This window comes from Armigeres subalbatus, chromosome 2 (assembly GCF_024139115.2).
Source record: "Armigeres subalbatus isolate Guangzhou_Male chromosome 2, GZ_Asu_2, whole genome shotgun sequence".
Taxonomy (NCBI): domain Eukaryota; kingdom Metazoa; phylum Arthropoda; class Insecta; order Diptera; family Culicidae; genus Armigeres; species Armigeres subalbatus.
In genome coordinates, this window is record NC_085140.1 from 237967925 (window position 1) to 237987733 (window position 19809).

Below are 19809 nucleotides of genomic sequence, written 5' to 3' on the forward strand. Positions count from 1 at the left end.
TTTCAGACTTTGCTTGTGTTATTTTAACCGTCAAAACGACCAAAAAGATATCAAATTGAGTAATCATATTCGGCGATTTCACAACATCAAGACGACCTCAATAGTAAGGTCGTCTTCAGAGTCTCGTACTTGACTCGGCTTCAGACGAGCTTACTGTTGGGGTCAAAATACATATCTGTCAAGGTGCAATCAAGTGGTGGAATTAAATGGGAGGATAGGGTGCTTAATGTCAATGAAGGAAAAATACATACGATTTGACAGTTAGGTACCACACATGTTTCGAACAGCAGAACAAAGGGAACCGAAGCGACAATCTTTATCTTGTAACTAAAATATCTTTTGGCTTATCCCTTAGGTGCTCGAAAGCGCAAACACGACGTGTGACGCGACTCATGACTCATGTGACGCGATTCGATTCACCGCCTGTTGTTTGAATCTGCTGAACGCCATAATATCTTGCTCGAAGAACAGTTTGGTTTCGGACGCGGTCGATCAACCGTTCACCAACTGACCCGGATTACCAACGTCCTCAGGTGGAACAAGTTTGTCTCTAAATATATATTGGGCCAACGGCCAAACATAAAAATGAAAAACGATCATATGCCGATATGAACCGGCCTAGGGCCGAAAATCTTGTTAATAAAGATAATAATAATAACGATCATTATGACCTTTCCCGTCAAAAAATTGTATTCACTCAATCGATTCTTTGGCTAATTGAGGGTCAACTTTCCAAAAGAACCCATAATTGTTGACGCCTCTAAGTATTTGTAAAATTTAAAACAAAAATCGAAAAAGTGCTGTTTTTTAGATTAACCCGATTTTGAACGAACATCGGGTGAATTTTTCAGGCCGGTCCACACGTGCAGCACTTTTTTGGTTTTTGTTTTTGATTTCAAAAATAGTTAAAGACTTAAAAAAATATGGGTTCTTAGGGAACCATAATCCAAAGAATCGACTGAGACAATAAAACGAGATACAATTTTTGGAAGGTCACTTAAAGAAAAAATACTATCCTTCATCACTCACATATACCACAATGCCAATGCAATGGTATATCATCATGGAAGATGATAATATCATTTACATCAAGATGATAACTATTTCCGCCTGTTTTATTTACTTAGGTTTGGGTCCAAGAGCAAAGGACACACTTTTATATGTAAAGACTACGCAGCCATGAGCCTCTGAGTTTCCTGCGATGTAAAGCTGAATTCCAGTCTAATGCTGATGTCCCGTAACATGGTAGATCACTTTGACGTAGTGTGTTGCGGTGTAAGATCTACCAAACACAGCCCTAGCTTAATCCATTTTTCTAGCTAGGGCAATAAGTTGTGGTCATTAAGGATTCATCGTATTTAGTCCTCGCAACCAGCAGCAGTCTCAGAAATAAAACATAATTAATGTTACCTTGCAGACAGTTGAAAGACTCGAATTCCTCTTGTTTGAGGCTAGACTGTTTGCAGCGGAAACAACTTTTCAAGCAATTAGTTAAAAAAAACCTCGGTACCCGGTCCTAGGCTGAACTGACTGCTGGAAAAATCGAGTTAGGGGTTTAAATACGTAATAACTCTTCTTGAACTGGTGAACAATGGTAGTGAGAGGAACACACGGAAGTTCTTATTACTGAACAAATTCTCTTGCTTGAAATGGTCTTGTAGACAGAGCTAAATCCCGGGTTTTAAGAGTTTTACTGGTGATATTCTAGAAGCAAGACAAGAATGTGCCTAGGGATCCGATGCATGGCCAAAAACAGTACCACTATTCTGTTTTCTCAAGAAAGGATTGATTTCCTATTGATAAGGGGCGCGCCTTCAATGGGATTGTTCTCTATGAAGGGTCTAAATAGCGGGACCTTGTCATGGTGCTCTTGAGAAAACAAAACAACAACTGTATCGAAACCGATACTGCATTGCTTATCAATAGTAATGAAGTAATTCGACATGCATTTAAACACTAAGGATACGGGTAACGCTACAATAGATCTAATAACAGGTCGCAGTGGCACACCCGAACAGGAAAAAAAAATGCTGATGTGAAGATGATGATTAGAAGCGATATCGGCACTACGTTTATTTGATATAACAGAAGCGTCCGTTTCCATTGATGTGGTCGATTTGAGTTTCGTTAGCTGTCATAGATCACGCGACCTTGTAAACCGGTCGATAAGGGAAGAGCGGTCCCCTGATCATCATGTGTTTGATACTACAGAACTGTGTGAACCGCTCACTGTTTTCGTTCCATTCACTCAGTCCTAGGATCTCAAGTTTCATGCGGCGTACCATCGTACCAAATGGTGCCAATTTAACATGTTAGGGTTTAAACGTTCCATGTTCCTATTCATGTTCATTGTTTCGTTCTGCACGGCGTTGCCATTAAATCGGTACTTAAACTTTCTTTGTCGCTTTTTCGAACAATATTGATTTGATAAATTCTAGATAGATCTTAGCAGAAAAAGACCATAAATAGAAAATGATTTGAAAGCTAATAAAATCGAATAAGAAAAACCGAATCTGTTTTGTTGGAATATTTTGCTCTCCGGTGAACAGAAATAAAGAAGAATATATTCTACGAAAATCGAACATACGTATATTATTCACAACACAAGTTATGGTATCATGTGTATCGCAGCAAGAAAGTCCAAATTAAAGAAGATATATAAGATATATAACAAACAATCATATAGGCTTGAACCATAAAAAGAATTAATTATCCTGAGAATCAGCATGTAAAAATAACAAATATGACTTATGCTAAAAGAGTCAATGAACTTGAATCATAGTGATGATGAAACTGAAGCCGAACTATCTATATAGCTACCAACACTACTGTGGCCCCAAAAGGTGTAGCTATCCGAATCTCTAAGCCGGGAGCAGCTTCCACATCGGCTCTCGTCGTCGTCGTCCGACAGATATTGGAAGAGGCATACTACGACGGATTCCTTAGCTTTTACCGAATCGTTTGACGTGGGCCCGAACTTGCGAATTGTGAAAGTTTCACTATTCGTTCCACTGAAGCTAAACGCGAACTCATAAAAATTGTCCGCGCAGCATTTGATTTCCGGGAAAAAGATGTTCACCTTACGCGATTTATACTTTGTCCAATCATAACTCACGGTTATGGCGGTTCTCTTCGCTAGTGGTTCATGCCATGAATATTTGGGTTTTATGACTGCTTCCAAATTGATGGTCCCCTTGCTCAATTCATGGGGACATTCAACTTTCGAGTTTCGGCTCATCACGATTGTTACGCCAACCAACATGGTGCATTTATAGAAACATAGTTTCGAAGAGTATCTTTCAGCAATATCCACCGGTGTATCAGTGTTGGATCTGGCTTTATCCATCTTCTCCTTCTTCAATCTTGTATAGAGTGGAACTTGTTCTCCTTTGTATAATTCCTCATTTTTTGATTGAATCGATTTGAGCAATTTTTCTTTGACCGGTCCACCAATGCGATTACATCTAATCCAGGTTTTTATTGCCTTTGCCAGTTCCACTTTCGTGCAGTTCATTTTTTCGCATGATAATACCTTTTCAACAATTGCCAACGGAACTTCGCGAAACGACTCGTAAAAAAGAGATTCGTTTGCAATATCCGAAAAAAGTGCCAAGCAGCGGTTTTCTACTCCTGTTAATTTATAATCGACTGCCATTGAAAATATGCTCCAAAGTTGTTTTTCCCAGGTCGTTATGTTGGAGATAACCCAGTTTGTATAACAAGGTTGGAATTTCTTATCCATTAGAAACATTTTTGCCATCTTGAATAAATGTATTCCGTCCTCGCAAGATAGTCTGCTCAGTGTGTGGTCCCAGCCACAATAAATGAACCTTATGCAATGCTGAAACGAGGAATTGGGCACACCGTGCAATCGAACCTCAGACTGTTTGGCTTCGATGAATTGGCCGTAGAACATCGTGTGGAAATAGTCTGACATTGTGGCCAGCACAACTCGGTGAGCTCGTATGGAAACAGTAGCGTCACAGCCCGGATCTTCATTGTCATTATCGACAATAATCGTTACATCGGCAAGAGATCGGTCGTTGAACAGGTTTTTCGCATAGTAGGGAAATCCATCCATGAAAGTCACCATACTTATTGGAGGTTTCTGTAAAATCAATGAAAAACTCATATTAGCTCTTGTGCACACCACGATCTTGTAATGTGTAACGCGTTGTCACTTGACTTGAACGTCTCGTCCACAATTGAACAAAATTGAACATAAGCAGCATAGCATAATGCCATGTTTGGATTAGATTTGCACGGTAAATGCTAGATATGACGAAGCGTTGGGGCTGCGTGTAGGAACTTATGGAACAAATATACTCCATTGAATGGTCCTGTCCAGAAACCTATCCCTACATCTCCGTGGTGCCAGCCGAAGTACGAACCACGTCAGGGATGATCGATACGATAACCAATGAATACGAAAAGAAGGTTTTCCTTCGGAGTTGCAAGTTTGACTAAGCGACAGTTCACCAAGGAGCTGATGCTTAAGCTGCTATTCGTTATTAACAAAGTTCGGTATTGACAGCCGCCTCGATACAATCCAGAGTAGCTGAAACAATAGGACTTTGTCCCTGCTTCAGGGCTGGTAGCGATAAATGCCGTTCAAAATAGTGACTTAGTGACCAACGATGACGAAAAAAGTGACCAAATAGTGACTTTCAGAAGCAGAAAAAGTGACCAAATAGTGACTTTTGTATGAAGTACTAACCAGGTAGTGAGCTGAGTTGCATTCGTATTGTTAATGTGTAACTCGTAGTAGATCGGAAACTAGGGATATCATGTTTTTTTCAAATCCTTATTAGAATGCTATCAGAAATCAAGAGAAGACAAAAAGTACACTGCCGTGAATCGCATATCTGTCCCATCTTTACTGGGTTTCCTATGCATATGGGACAAATATGCGATTCACGGCAGTACACAATCATGAGGATTACTACTGCTGGCCGTGTGCATCTTCATCGTAGCTAGGGAGAGGATGGATCTTAGCAGGGGACAACCGACTTGGCGACACCATCATAAATACCACCGAGTTGGATATTGAGGAAGGTATTCGTTGAGGCATCCAGAGGCTAGCAATATGACCATGATAAACTTTATTCCGCAACACACGGGAGCAGGTAACGAGTTACAAGTTGTTACACTAAACCATGCTTATAATTTCAACAACGATTTTGAAGCAAGTTCTACAGCATTGTGGTAATAAAGTTTAACATGAGCTCGAAGTTTTTCGTGAAACTGCAGTTTGTGTATGAAAAAGGCAAAATGAAGTATAACAAATTTTGCGCTGTCTTTTACTATCGATCAAAAAATATTGTCTCGTCAAAATATATTCCCAAAAATTTCACCATATATAGATGATTCAGCTGCAAGACAGTATGAAAAAGTGCTAGAACGATGTTTTGGATTGAGCTTTCGCTCATTTTTATGTAGTTAGACGTGTGAACACTAGTTTTGGCACGTTGAAAAATTAACACGGTTTTTCGTTAAAAAAGAAATAAAATGATCTAATCAATTACTAAACAGAGAATTATTTGGAATCACAAAGCTTATGAATCTTTATAAGGAAAAATTGTTTAAAAAAACTTAAAGAATCCAAAATTATGATGACATTTTTAAAATACGATTTTTAATAATTAAAAATAACATTTTTAATTGAAACAAATTTAAATACATATAGAGTCTATTTGCCATTTGCTTTTTTCGAGACCCTGATCTCGGCTTCATTAAAAACATTAACTCATATATAACATGAATTTTACAGAACCTAAGTTTCCTAAGTTTCAAGTTTCGTAAAATGAGATCCAAAGTCTTGAATTTGATGCAGAAATTGCTTTGGAAAACTCTGATTTTTTTTCAGAAATTTTAGCGAAAGTTGATTTACTGTGGAAAACTAGGAAAAAAAATTAAAATTTCTAGTATTTTTTTTCAGAAATTGTGCAGAAAATACTTCAATCCTTGTAAAATCTTTCTCCAAGATTTCAAACGGAAATTCCAACAGAAATCCGATGGCGAATGTCAGCACAAAAACTTTCGGAAATTCTTTCATACCATAAATTCAAGGCAGAATATTTTCCTGCTATCTTTCAGAAATTTCCGCGGAAACTGCACGTCAATTACTATAAAAACGGATTTTTTCATGAATTCCGGTAGAAATCTTTTTGAGAATTCCTGTAGATATTGTTTGGCGAATTCCCAAGAAAAACCTTCCGAAAATTATTTCCCAAGTTCAAGGCGGAATTTTTACGGAATTTACAGAAATTACAGTGAAAGTTCCTCTAAGAGAAACAAAGTTAGGAAGCTTTTTATAACGAAGGTGGATTTTTCTCTAGATACAGGCAACTTACCCAACATAGGAAGTAGTGCGCTGGATTCGCCTAAAGATGCGCTAAACAACGCATCAATTAGTTTGACAGATAAAACTTCGGAAGAAAGTTCGGTTCGGAAGTCCCGATGTCCGAATTCTAATGTGGTGCTACGCCGACAATATCATGCTGTGTGGTTCGTCGTAGAGGGGTTAATCAATCAGAAACTAAGAAATATCTCGGAATTATGTCAAAATTGACGTGACAAAAAAATTGATATTCAGAAACGATGGAAAATGACAACAAGTGAAGTTCTTACCCTTATAATGCTTGTTAAACGGATGCTCAAGAGTATATCTTCTTCTTCTTATCGGCATTACATCCCCACACTGCGACAGAGCCGCCTCGCAGCTTAGTGTTCATTAAGCACTTCCACAGTTATTAACTGCGAGGTTTCTAAGCCATGTTACCATTTTTGCATTCGTATATCATGAGGCTAACACGATGATACTTTTATGCCCAGGGAAGTCGAGATAATTTCCAATCCGAAAATTGCCTAGACCGGCACCGGGAATCGAACCCAGCCACCCTCAGCATGGTCTTGCTTTGTAGCCGCGCGTCTTACCGCACAAGAGTATATAATGCATTCAATAATGGCTTGGAAATATCCTAAAAATTGGGTAAGCATAGACTTGAAATGTGGAGTCCCTTCTCAACGCCATTTTGCTATCGAAAACAAAACCCTACGCTCCTTATTTATTAAATTTCCACCCAAAACTAAATCCGCGCGAAGCCTCAACCGTTATGTAAATCCGCATCAAATCCGCGAGAAAAGCAAAAACCGCGAAAATCGCGAAATCCTCGTAGTCGTAACAATCCTGCGCTTTATATACGGCGTTGCCTAAACGTATGCCCAAGCTTCGCTGTGTGTCTCTCGATCCCGAAGTCCATGGTTCCAACCCACTCTGCCTTTCATAAGACGGCCTTGGAGCAATTTTTCAAACTTTATATATTTTGCTAACAGATTTACATTTGATTTGGTTGATGATAATAGTAGGTACAAATGATTTTTATTTTGAACTTTTTTTACAAACGGTGGTGCAAAAATAGTGACCATTTTCCGAAAAATAGTGACTATAGTGACTTTTGGATGCAAATAGCGAATTTTTAGTGACTAGGCTCAAAATAGTGACCAAGTCACTAAAAAGTGACTTGCTACAGCCCTGCTGCTTACACATTGACACATTGATGAACCGATGAGTCCACATTCCATTCCCCGCATCGTCCCACTCAGGGAATCAATTTTTCTTTGATGCGCATGCGAAACAGGCGACTAAAGAGAACCAACGACAAAGCTTTATTTTTATCGAAGATAATAATGACAAAGATCCGAAAATTTGTCGGCAACAAAAAAGAAAACAATTTTATTGCTAACTTGTCATCCCGTTATTTTGCACTATCTTTACAGCAAATTTCGGTTTTGTGCTATCATAGTTTCTGCTGTTATGGAAATACATATTCGAGATTCTATGATTACAAAATTAGCATCGTATTCTCGGAGATATTAGAGCATGCAAGGCAAATGATTCTTGTCATACTGTGTTTGGGTCGTGATAAAGGCTTGTTGCGAAGTGCGTTTGGCAGTGACAAACTCTGTTGACGACAAAGGGTATATTGTTACGGAACGTACACACGGTCAAGCAGTTTGACCGACATTGACTCCACCTCTCTTTTATTCAAACATCCATCAAGTTTTACCAACAGCGGCACGAACAATCAATTTATTCGACCAACAATATCACTCAAGAACGACCGAAGCGCCAACTTGAGCACCAACCATCAAAAAATATATGGGGGTTTGTGTAACTTTACTACAAATGCACAAACATGTTCGGCGAATCTTGACTCCGCCCGACTCAAATAAAAATCAAACCGTTTTATTTTTTTTACAACCGAGCCGCCAACTGTGTTCGAACAACTTCACACACGTTCAAACAAAGCAGCTACCAAAGCGTTTGCTTGGGGGCGGAGTCAATGTTAAGCCCTCAGTACACTGTTTGTCATGATGACAAATATTTGTCAAGTCAGCCTGAAATCCATGTCGATTTCTAATCAGTCTGATAGATATCTGGATAAACTTGACAAATATTTGTCAATATGACAAACAGTGGACTGCGGGCTTTAGTCAAACTGCTTGACTGGTATGTACGCTGCATTACACTGAGGATACTGGTCATAAAATTTTCATACGACCAAACTTATGAGAATGTTTCATACGAATTGAACTATGAAAATCTTAATATCATACCGTGCACCGTGTGCGCCGCCGCGCCACGCCGACAGTTTTTGGCACGCCGCCGACATTTTTGCATCGGCGCGCCGCCGTTTCAAATTTGTCACGCCGCTGATCTATAATTGTCCACGCCGATTCAAATTTTCAGTGGAAACTCCGAAGATTCAGTGCAATTTCCGTATAATTTCCTGATAGATCTCTACAACATCACGTTGAAACTCCAGAGAATTTTTCGTGAAGATACCAATTATTTCCATGAAAATTCCATACAATATCTTGTTGAAATTTTGAAAAGCTCTCCGTAAAAACTAAGCGTGAAAATTGCGAAGGAGTTCCCGTTGAAATCCAAAAAAATCTAATTGAAATTGAATTTTTGAACAGAAAAGAGTCGTTCGGCAGAAAGCCACAAGGCTGAAAGTTGTTAGGCCGAATATGTCGTTTAACCGAAAAGACTATTTGGTAGAAGCCTTCCCGAGCAAATCGATAACTTTTTTTAATGCTGTGAAATCATCGATTATGTTTATTTAATTTGATATCTTTTTGGTCGTTTCAACGGTTGAAATAACAAAACGTAATAGCAGAAATATCTTACTGTGACATTCAATCATAAACTATTCCTTAATTGAAATTGATTGGCTTTTTTTTGGTGACGATAACATCGTCACCGAAAAAACCCAATCAATTTCAATTAATGAATTCCACGGTGATTAGCTAAACTATTACTAAATGAGATGAGAGCAAATCGAAAACTAATTTTGATATTGGTTTCCGATAACGAAATAAGTACACAGTTTGATGTCATATCATTCAATTTAGTAATCTACAGCAAAATTAGATCAAAATATGTAATCAATCATGCTGGTTTATACATATTTGAAAACAAATTATGACTCAATTTGATGTCAAAATCAAAATATGTTTTCTATATGATCTCATTATGTTTTATGATTTTGCTAGGATATCTAGCCTATAGTTATTTGGCCGAGAATGTCATTTGGTCGAACAGTTCCTTTGGCTGAAAAAATCGTGAATATGTCCTTCGGTCGAAATAGTCGTTTGGTCGAAAAGGACATTCGGTCGAAAGTGTCGTCCGGATGAATTGGTCATTTTAGATATTTTCAAGAAAATAACGGGAGAATCTTTTGATTTTCGCCTCAAAATTTTAATGAAAGATTTCGAGTTTTTCCAGAATATTTATTTGGAAATTATTTTGAGATTTTCCACGGAAACTACTTTCAAGTATCGAGAACTCTTTGGATTTACCAAGGAAAGTTGTTTGGGATTTACATGAGAATCTCTTCAGAGTTTTCACGGGAAGTTGTTCCAAATTTCTTTAGGAAAATATTCGGAATATCCACGGAATGATCCTATTGAGTTTCTGTTGAGTATTCTTTGAAATTCACATAGAAAATTGTGACTGGTAAAAGAGATGCTTTTATACTTTTTATCCTTGATTAGAGTAATTTTTCGCAGTGACAAGTTCATCACTAGTTTGGCTTAACCAACTTTAAAACATCGGAAAAATGCTCGGATTTTTTGAGGATTTTTTAGATTTCCTCAGAATTTTTTTTCTATTTTCGTTTAGAAATTCCTGGTAAGGTACATTGACCGGATGCGACAGACGGCCGAACTGGCAATTTAGTCGAAAAACCCGTTTGCCCTAACAGGTTGTCCGGCCGAAACGATCGTTGGCAAAAATGCCATTTTGCAGATTTAGTTTTTTGACAGAATGGGCCATTTGGCCGAAAAAGTCATTTGGTCCAACGGGTAATACGACCAAATTTCAATGACTGAACCTCGTACTGAACGGGTTATATGGTCAGAAATGGCTATTTGTTTGGCGAAATGGTCTTTTTGTCCATTGACCATTGAACAAAATTTCGTGGCCTCTCTATGTTTAAGTCGATACTGGGCTTTAGGCCAAAAGACATCTAACCAGGTACCATTTAGCAAAACTAAATGTTTCACGGAAATTGTTATCAGGTCAAAACTGGTTTGACTGAAAATGTAGTTTGGCCGAAAGCAATTGCTGTGGCAATGGCAGAAGGAAAATTTGGGCAGACTTGTAAAAAGTTGTTTACCCTAACAGGTCATTTGGCTGAATATGCCGTTTATATGAAAAAGTCGTTTGACTGAATATAGATCATTTGACCAAAAATGTAAAAAATGTCATTCTGTAGAAAGAGCCATTTGGCCCAAGAATGTACTTTCTGCAACCTTTTTTGAAAAGTGTTGTTTGGCTGAATTGATCATTTTGCCAAAAAGACGTTTATCCGAATAGGTCATTTGACAGAAAATGATGTTCGGCCAGAAGGGTTGTTTTGCAGAAAGGACATTTTCGGCCAAATTATCATTCCTACCAAACGGCATTTTCGGTCAAATGATCTATTCGGTTAAACAATTTTTTTCGGCCAAATTACCAGTTCGGCTGAATGTCCATTTCGGCTGTATGTCGTTTTTGGTCAAACTACATTTATGGTCAAACCATTTTTGACCTGATAAAAGTTTCGGATAAACGTTCAATTCGGCTTAATGGGATTTGTTTAGATGGCTTTCGGCTTAACGGCCAGTATCAACTTAAAAGGTAGAGAAGTTACGAAATTTCGTTCAATGCCTTTTCAGTTTTAGCCTTTTCAACGTAAATGACATTAAGACAAATGGATGGATATTTTGTTAAATATCTTGGCTGTATATTAGAGTGGCCCAGCCTAGTATGGGGAGAAAAAAAGTCGTCGGATTCTATGGGGCACCCTCCAGGATTTTACCTTTAGGTAAGAAAATCATTCTCTGAAAATTTCAGCCTGATCGGTTATTGCATAAGCTGACGCAATTGATTTGAAGTTAATATGGGGGTTTCAGCCGAAATATATGGGAAAATACACCTCTGTTACTATTTCGTACAGGAAATTGGATGGAAGAACCCGATTGAGCGCAGATTTGCAGGAAATGAAGTTAACATGCAAATGAACAATTCGACATAAAATTCTACTATTACTAAATAAATTTTTTGGCAATCTCCACATATGCTTTACTGTTGTATATCCACAGTCAAACGAGTGCACATTGTTTATTAAACGAGAGGATCGCACTCCATGCTTTGGACACTCCATGGAGATTGGACAAATCAAGCATCCGAAAGATATTTAATTTGCAAAAAAGAGAGCTAACCGCGGTGGAAGTTGGTATTCGGATTCTGGTGGCTTTTCCGCAAACGTGACCTTTAAGTGGTATTGTTGCAAATATTGCAACGAAAGAGACAAATTTCTGGTTCTTTAAACGATTTATTGAAGCACAATCAGCTACAGTGACGATGACGACAGTAGCGTTAAAAAATCCCTGACAAATGACATAATTTGATACGTAATATGAGTATTTCATGTTGTTCATAATAGATTTAAGGTTTCATATTTGTATATAAGTATCATTTAGGGTAATAGCATATGTAATAGTATAGGGTATGTAATTTTAGGGTGACTTACATTTAGTGTCTCTTTTTAGTTATTTAGTCCTTTAATCGATGGTGGGTGATCTAGAACCATAATTAAGGTTATGCGCTTTTCACAACAGTACATTATGCACTCGAATACCTGCTGATACTGTTCTGATCCTGATACTGTTCACTTCTGCCTTTGCTTGGAGTCTCCGTATGGATTCGTTTGAAGCTGTGTATTTTATGTTTAATGTTAGAATAAGTACATAATATCTTCTGTTTATTTGATATCACCCACCTGTGCTTACTCGACGTAGTATTAGATTAGATTTAGCTATATTGTACCAACATGAGACCACCAATTCATGCTATGTGGTTCATTTAGAATAAATAATGCACTGTAGGATATTATTGAGTAGTACATAAGCAATAATTTCAAGTAGAATAAAGAAAAATAGTATTTTAAGTTGGTTTGTGAACACACTCTCTGACTTGCAATTATTTATCTGCTCTTCCCTGCTGACGTTTATCGGTGTTTATATCTCAAGTGTTTTTGTACCTTAACTAACATTTTGGTGATGCGACGCGTCCACTTTTAATGGTCTGTTGACACGAACAGGTACGTATCATTACGGCGGATGGATGTACGGTGCGAAGCAACGAGAAGTTGTGACACTCCCCCCCAAGTGCTTCGGAATCACTGGTCCGATGTACTTACGGTTGCACCGACGTCCAAAACTGCGAACTTTACGGATGGTCTCTCCAGGATTCCAGTTGCGGTCTGCACTACAGCACGACGTACTTGTCCATCTTCGGACCGAATTACACGAACCACGCGGCCTTTTGGCCAACAATTCCTTGGCATTGTATCGTCTACAACGATGACGATGTCTCCCTCAGCTATTGGTTTCACGTTACGAAACCATTTCGTCCTTCGAGTTAATGTTGGCAGGTAGTCAGCTACCCAGCGTCGCCAAAAACGGTTCGCGTAGACCTGCGACATCTTCCACGTGTGTTTTAGTGCGTAACTACCATCATCGAATGCGATCGGGGGCTTAGAACCATCTGACGATCCCATCAGAAAGTGATTCGGCGTGAGTGCTTGAGATAGCTCATCATCTAGGGGAAATTCTGTCAACGGCCGTGAGTTGATAGTTAGTTCAACTTCGGCTAACATGGTTCTCAGAAGTTGATCGGTAGGTGTGCGTGGGAGTTGGGTGTGCTTCAGGTTTTTCTTTACCGATTGAACGAGGCGCTCCCAAGCTCCACCAAAGTGTGGAGAAGCAGGTGGATTGAACGACCATTTGGTGTCAGAAGTGATGAAATGTTCCATAAGTTTTTCCTGATTCAACTGCAGCAAGGCTTTTTTCAGTTCCCGACTGGCTCCTATGAAATTTGTTCCACGGTCGCTTATTATTTCCAGAGGGTTTCCCCTTCTTCCTATGAAGTTCCGGATGGCGATGATGCAGGAGTCCGTCGTGAGGCTATGGGCGAGCTCAAGATGTATTGCTCGCACAGTCAGGCAAGTTATCAGCACTCCCCAGCGTTTCTCTGTCCTCCGACCGACTACTACATGTATTGGTCCAAAGTAGTCTATACCTATGTACGAGAACGGTCGACAGAAAGCCTTTAGTCGTGAAGGTGGAAGAGGAGACATTTCTGGTACGGCTGGAATCGCTTGACGGTTCTTGCAAACTTGACAACGAGAGCGCACACGGCTGTATGTTGAGCGAATCTGAGGTACGTAGAACCTACGACGAATTTCATTTAGCGCTGTCTGATGATTTATATGGAAGAACTGTTGGTGAACACTGGCAACAATGAGTTCGGTGACTGGGTGACGTTTGGGTAGAATTATCGGGCGCTTTGTGCATTCATCGACGAGTTCGCAAGCGTCGATTCGGCCCTTCATTCGTAGTAGTCCGTCTTTGTCCAGAAATGGACTAAGTCCATATAGCGAGCTACTTTTTGTCAACACATTCTTCCACGGAATGGATTTCGGCTTTTTCAGTTGATATATCTCTGCGCCAAACTCAGCTTCCTGCACCTGCTTTAGAATAAACAATTCAGTCTCCTTTAGTTCTTCTTGAGTCAGTGGACCGGTGATGATATTCTTTTTCGCTAACTTTCGGCGAAGGTTGGTTGGGTAACGTTTCACGTATGCTACGCGGCGTAGCAAGCTCTTCCAGCTCGAAAAATCCTCCCACCGGAACAGCGCGGTGTGTACGAAATGATGCAGAACGTGCGGACGTCTTTCTTCTTCAGTTTGACCATACTTTGTCATTGTGATGGGCCATTGCTCTTCTGATTTCCATAGAAATTCTGGACCACGGAACCATCGGCTATCAGGAGAAAGATCCGGCAGCTTCTGCCATTTTGTGGCTTCATCAGCTACATTCATTTTCGACGCAATCCAGTGCCACTCGTTTGGCTCAGTTGTCTCCAACAGCTCACTGACTCGTACCCCGACAAACTGACTATATTTCCGATGATCAGAATTAAGCCAGCAAAGGACATCACGTGAATCTGACCAAAAGAATCTTTGTGTAGGTTTTCGCTTGTGAGTCTCCATAATTTCGTTTGCTAAGCGGGCTCCAATAACTGCTGCTTGAAGTTCCAGCCTGGGAATCGACACGTACCGCAATGGAGCTACACGTGTCTTCGTGCCGATCAGGGCGCATTCCACTTCGCCTTTTTCCTCAAACCGTAGATAAGCAACCGTCGCAAATCCGTTTTCCGACGCATCAACGAATACGTGAAGCTGCATAACATTATTAACTCCCAGACCGGTACTTATCCGGTAACACCTGGGAACGCAGACGGTTTCTACATTTGGAAGAACTCGTAACCATGTCTTCCACTTTTCGCACTGCTCGGGCTTGATACGATCATCCCATTCAACACCGCTACGCCAAATCTCCTGAAGAAGTATTTTCAGAAACATGAGTAGGTTTGCCAACAGTCCTAATGGGTCGTATATCATCATAAGAGTACTCAAGATCTGCCTTTTGGTTGGTATGATCCGACCATGGAGTAAATCGGCGTCGATTCTCGGAGAAACTTTAAATGTAAATGTATCGCTTATTGTGCACCACCACATACCAAGTACTTTCTCTGTTCCGCTCTCGCTTGAGAGATTCATACTTTTCTCTCCAGGCTCCGCTTCTAGCTCACGCAGTACTCGTTTTGAGTTAGATAGCCAATTGCGTATCTCGAAGCCAGCCTCAGCATGTACAAAGCGGACATCTTTCGCTAGCTTGACCGCATCTTCTTCCGATTCCTCACTAGACAACATGTCATCCACGTAGTGCTCTTTGATTATCGCTTCGGCCGCCCGTGGAAACTGTACACAAAACCGTTGAGCGTTGTGATTTTTCACATATTGCGCACAGCTTGGCGAGCAAGTAGCTCCGAACGTCATCACCTTCATTGCGTACACATCCGGACTACGGTTTTGTTCCCCGTCACGCCACAAGAACCTCTGACACTGTTGATCGGTTTTGTTTACCATCACTTGGTGGAACATTTCCCGAATGTCGCCTGTGATGGCGATCCGAAATTCGCGGAATCGGTGCAGGACTGATGGAAGAGAAGTGAGTTGATCCGGACCGGTGAGCAAAAAAGAATTCAAGGAAACTCCGGCAACCTTGGCAGCTGCATCCCATACTATGCGTATTTTCCCTGGCTTATTTGGATTCACCACGGGAAATATGGGAAGGTACCAGACACGATCGTATCTTTGAGACAGTTGGCTCTCTGTCAGCTTCTCGATGTAACCTCTGCGTTCATAGTCCCGAATCTTCTGCTTCAACACCTCAGCTAGTTCAGGATCACGCTGCATTCGCTTCTCTAAACATACCAGTCGTCGCATGGCCATGGTTCTACTGTCTGGAAGCCGCACATTGTCGTACCGCCAAAGCAATCCCGTTTCGTAGCGCCTTTCGTTGACGTGCGTTTGGATTCCAAGTAACTTTTGCGATCGCTCGTCGTCTTTCGATAGAAGCGGTTTAATAGGACTCATAACACCAAGGCTGTCTAGCGAGAAGTATGACTTCATTGCGACGTGCATGTCCACGTCGTTTTGCACACAACATGGACACAGATGGACGTTGTGATGCGCTGCGAATGCATTATTTGATTGCGATGGGTTAGAGCAGGGTCCAAAAACTATCCAGCCTAAACGAGTATTAGTGGCGATTGGTTCATCGTATCCTCCCTCTCTGCTATCTAATGCGTGACCTAAACGGCAATTGTCAACTCCGATAAGAATCCGCGGACGTACGTTTTGATATGACTCAACTGGCAAGTCATTCAGGTGTTGGTAGCGTCGTGTCAATTCGTCCATCGCCAGAGTTTGCCGGGGTAGAGCAAGATTGTTTACCGTGTGCACCTTCGGGATCCAATGTACGTTCGATTCTTGCACTCCAGAAATTTCCAACGCCAGCATCACGGAGCTCGTTTCTTGCCGTTGGTGATCTGCTGTCCATCCCAGACACAGTGGGTATGATTCACCTTCTAAGTCCAACTCCTTCAGCAAACTGTGTTCCTTCAAGGTTGCTGATGATCCGTCGTCCAAAAAGGCAAAGGTGAAAACAGATTTTCCTCTCCCGTGAAGAACAACCGGAACATATCGAAAAAGGATCTTACTAACACTGCTGATGTGAGTATTACATGTTTCGCTGGGCACTTGAACGCTGGTCTGCGGTTGCGACAACGGTTGGGTCGACGTTTGCAACTCCTCCTTTCGGTGATATCTGGAGTCATCGTGTAGTAGTTCGTGGTGCATATATGAACAACCATTTCTTCCGCAAGCTTGCTTTACCACACATGCTCCGAAGTGCTTCGCCAAACACTTGCGGCATAACTTGTGCTGTTTCAACGCTGTCCATCGTGCCCCTATATTCAGCTCCTTGAACTTCTTACACAACTCAACGCTGCTGCATCCTCCGTGACAGATAACGCAAGGTTTGCTAACTTGCTTCGTCGACGCTGACGGAGACGCTTTTCCGTAAGATGCACGGCTGGGGCTATGTTCAAAATGTACGTGTACTTCTTCCTTCCGACTACGCTTCTCGGATTTGATAACATAGGTGCTAAAGGATGAGGGTACCGTCACTACACACGCCGCTTCTACAAGCGTACCTAGCCAAGCACTAAAATCCGATAGTGTGATTCCTTGCAATGTTTGCCGATGCTTCGCCCAGTCGAGCTTGATAGTTGGCGGCAATCTCTCAACAAGTTCTTGCAGGAGTGCCACATTACACAAGTGCTCGTTTAATCCACACGCCACGATAGTTGCACACATGTTCTGGACTGCAACACCGAAGTCAATTAGAGTCCCCAATTTCTCCGTCTTCGGCGCTGTCATCTCCCGAATCTTGCATACCAGCGAGTGCACGATTATTTCTGGACGACCAAACAGTGTACGCAGGACCGGATTTAGCCGGAAGGGGGCCCCGGGGCCGACAGCTTGTGGGGGCCCCAAAATGTACAAAAAAGGTTGGTTTTGGTACATAAGATTTGTGGGGGCCCGGGGCCACGGCCCCCCGGCCCCCCATAAATCCGGCCCTGAGTGTACGCAACGTACTGATAACTCCTTCAAGTCCGGCTGGATGTAACAACCGGCTTCTTACAACCTCGAGCGCCTTTCCTTTTAGACTTCGCTGAAGCCGAAGTAGGTTTTCCTCGTCGCTGAAACCGCACATTCTGGTGGTACTCTCATAGGTGGCAATAAATAACGGCAACTCCTCGGGATTGCCGCTAAAGATAGGTAGCTCCTTCGCCACCGCATGCCTTGCAGCGAGTTGACTTCTGCTCAGCTCATTGGAAAAGGTTACCGAGGGTAGTCCAGAGGGGTGATTCGGGTCAAACGGATCTGCATCAGCATTCAAACCATTGCTACTCCTTGGTATGGGTTCGGTGGTGCCAATCTCCATTGCCCGCAATCGTTCTTCAAGACGCTTCGTCTCAAGATCCTGCTTCTGTGCCATTTCCTGCAGCTGCCTTTCCATACGCTCCATCATCTTGCACACATCTGCTTCTGCACAGGTCTCGCCATCTAGCGTTGTAGAATTTGCTGTAGGTGAAAGCACAGTCGGTTGAACAGACAGTTCGTCTCGAATCTGCTGCTCCCTTTTCTCCATTCGGCGCTGAAACTGGTGCTGTAGATCATTCAACGCGTTCTTCATCTCGCGATCCTTCTCCTCCAGCATCTTCTCATAGGCCATCTGCTGCTCCTCAAACCTGCGTTGCATTTTCTCCATCTGCTTTTGGAACTCCATTAGTTGGTTATTGTGTTGCTCCTGGTTGCCTTTCGCCGACTTGGTCACTTCCTCTCGTGCTGGAACTGTCAAATGGGTCGGTGGGACCTGAGCTGCACGCCTTGCTTCGCACGATGCACAACTCCAATCGACATCCTCAATCCCTTGATCTACTCCCACGCACATATAGTGAAACCATTCACCACAGTCGTCACAACAAACCATCCGGCTATCATCCGGACTCTTACACACTCCACAACTCACACCCGGCTTCGGAACATTCGCTCGAGTTTCTCTCGGCATTGTATAGCTTCCCCGATCGCGTACTAAATGGATTTTTTAAAATGTTGCAAATATTGCAACGAAAGAGACAAATTTCTGGTTCTTTAAACGATTTATTGAAGCACAATCAGCTACAGTGACGATGACGACAGTAGCGTTAAAAAATCCCTGACAAATGACATAATTTGATACGTAATATGAGTATTTCATGTTGTTCATAATAGATTTAAGGTTTCATATTTGTATATAAGTATCATTTAGGGTAATAGCATATGTAATAGTATAGGGTATGTAATTTTAGGGTGACTTACATTTAGTGTCTCTTTTTAGTTCTTGCTATGAAGTTCCGGATGGCGATGATGCAGGAGTCCGTCGTGAGGCTATGGGCGAGCTCAAGATGTATTGCTCGCACAGTCAGGCAAGTTATCAGCACTCCCCAGCGTTTCTCTGTCCTCCGACCGACTACTACATGTATTGGTCCAAAGTAGTCTATACCTATGTACGAGAACGGTCGACAGAAAGCCTTTAGACGTGAAGGTGGAAGAGGAGACATTTCTGGTACGGCTGGAATCGCTTGACGGTTCTTGCAAACTTGACAACGAGAGCGCACACGGCTGTATGTTGAGCGAATCTGAGGTACGTAGAACCTACGACGAATTTCATTTTGAACAGACAGTTCGTCTCGAATCTGCTGCTCCCTTTTCTCCATTCGGCGCTGAAACTGGTGCTGTAGATCATTCAACGCGTTCTTCATCTCGCGATCCTTCTCTTCCAGCATCTTCTCATAGGCCATCTGCTGCTCCTCAAACCTGCGTTGCATTTTCTCCATCTGCTTTTGGAACTCCATTAGTTGGTTATTGTGTTGCTCCTGGTTGCCTTTCGCCGACTTGGTCACTTCCTCTCGTGCTGGAACTGTCAAATGGGTCGGTGGGACCTGAGCTGCACGCCTTGCTTCGCACGATGCACAACTCCAATCGACATCCTCAATCCCTTGATCTACTCCCACGCACATATAGTGAAACCATTCACCACAGTCGTCACAACAAACCATCCGGCTATCATCCGGACTCTTACACACTCCACAACTCACACCCGGCTTCGGAACATTCGCTCGAGTTTCTCTCGGCATTGTATAGCTTCCCCGATCGCGTACTATATGGATTTTTTAAAATGTTGCAAATATTGCAACGAAAGAGACAAATTTCTGGTTCTTTAAACGATTTATTGAAGCAC

General features: G+C 41.6%; 1 protein-coding gene across 2 annotated transcripts in view; it reads right to left on the bottom strand.

Moving 5' to 3' along the window:
* Positions 1–2564: 2564 nt before the first annotated feature.
* LOC134211970 (uncharacterized) overlaps positions 2565–19809 on the bottom strand; it is a 32352-nt gene continuing 15107 nt past the window's right edge. The window contains exons 1-2 of one of the 2 annotated variants that reach the window (XM_062689396.1): positions 4327–4480; positions 2565–4108 (exon numbers count right to left, since the gene is read on the bottom strand). In XM_062689396.1, coding sequence (XP_062545380.1) covers positions 2777–4093 — 1317 coding nt within the window. In that variant the 5' untranslated portion in view covers positions 4094–4108; positions 4327–4480 and the 3' untranslated portion in view covers positions 2565–2776. Of the gene's footprint in view, positions 4109–4326; positions 4481–19809 lie in introns of those variants that run through there. The other variant, XM_062689395.1, reaches the window with a different exon arrangement.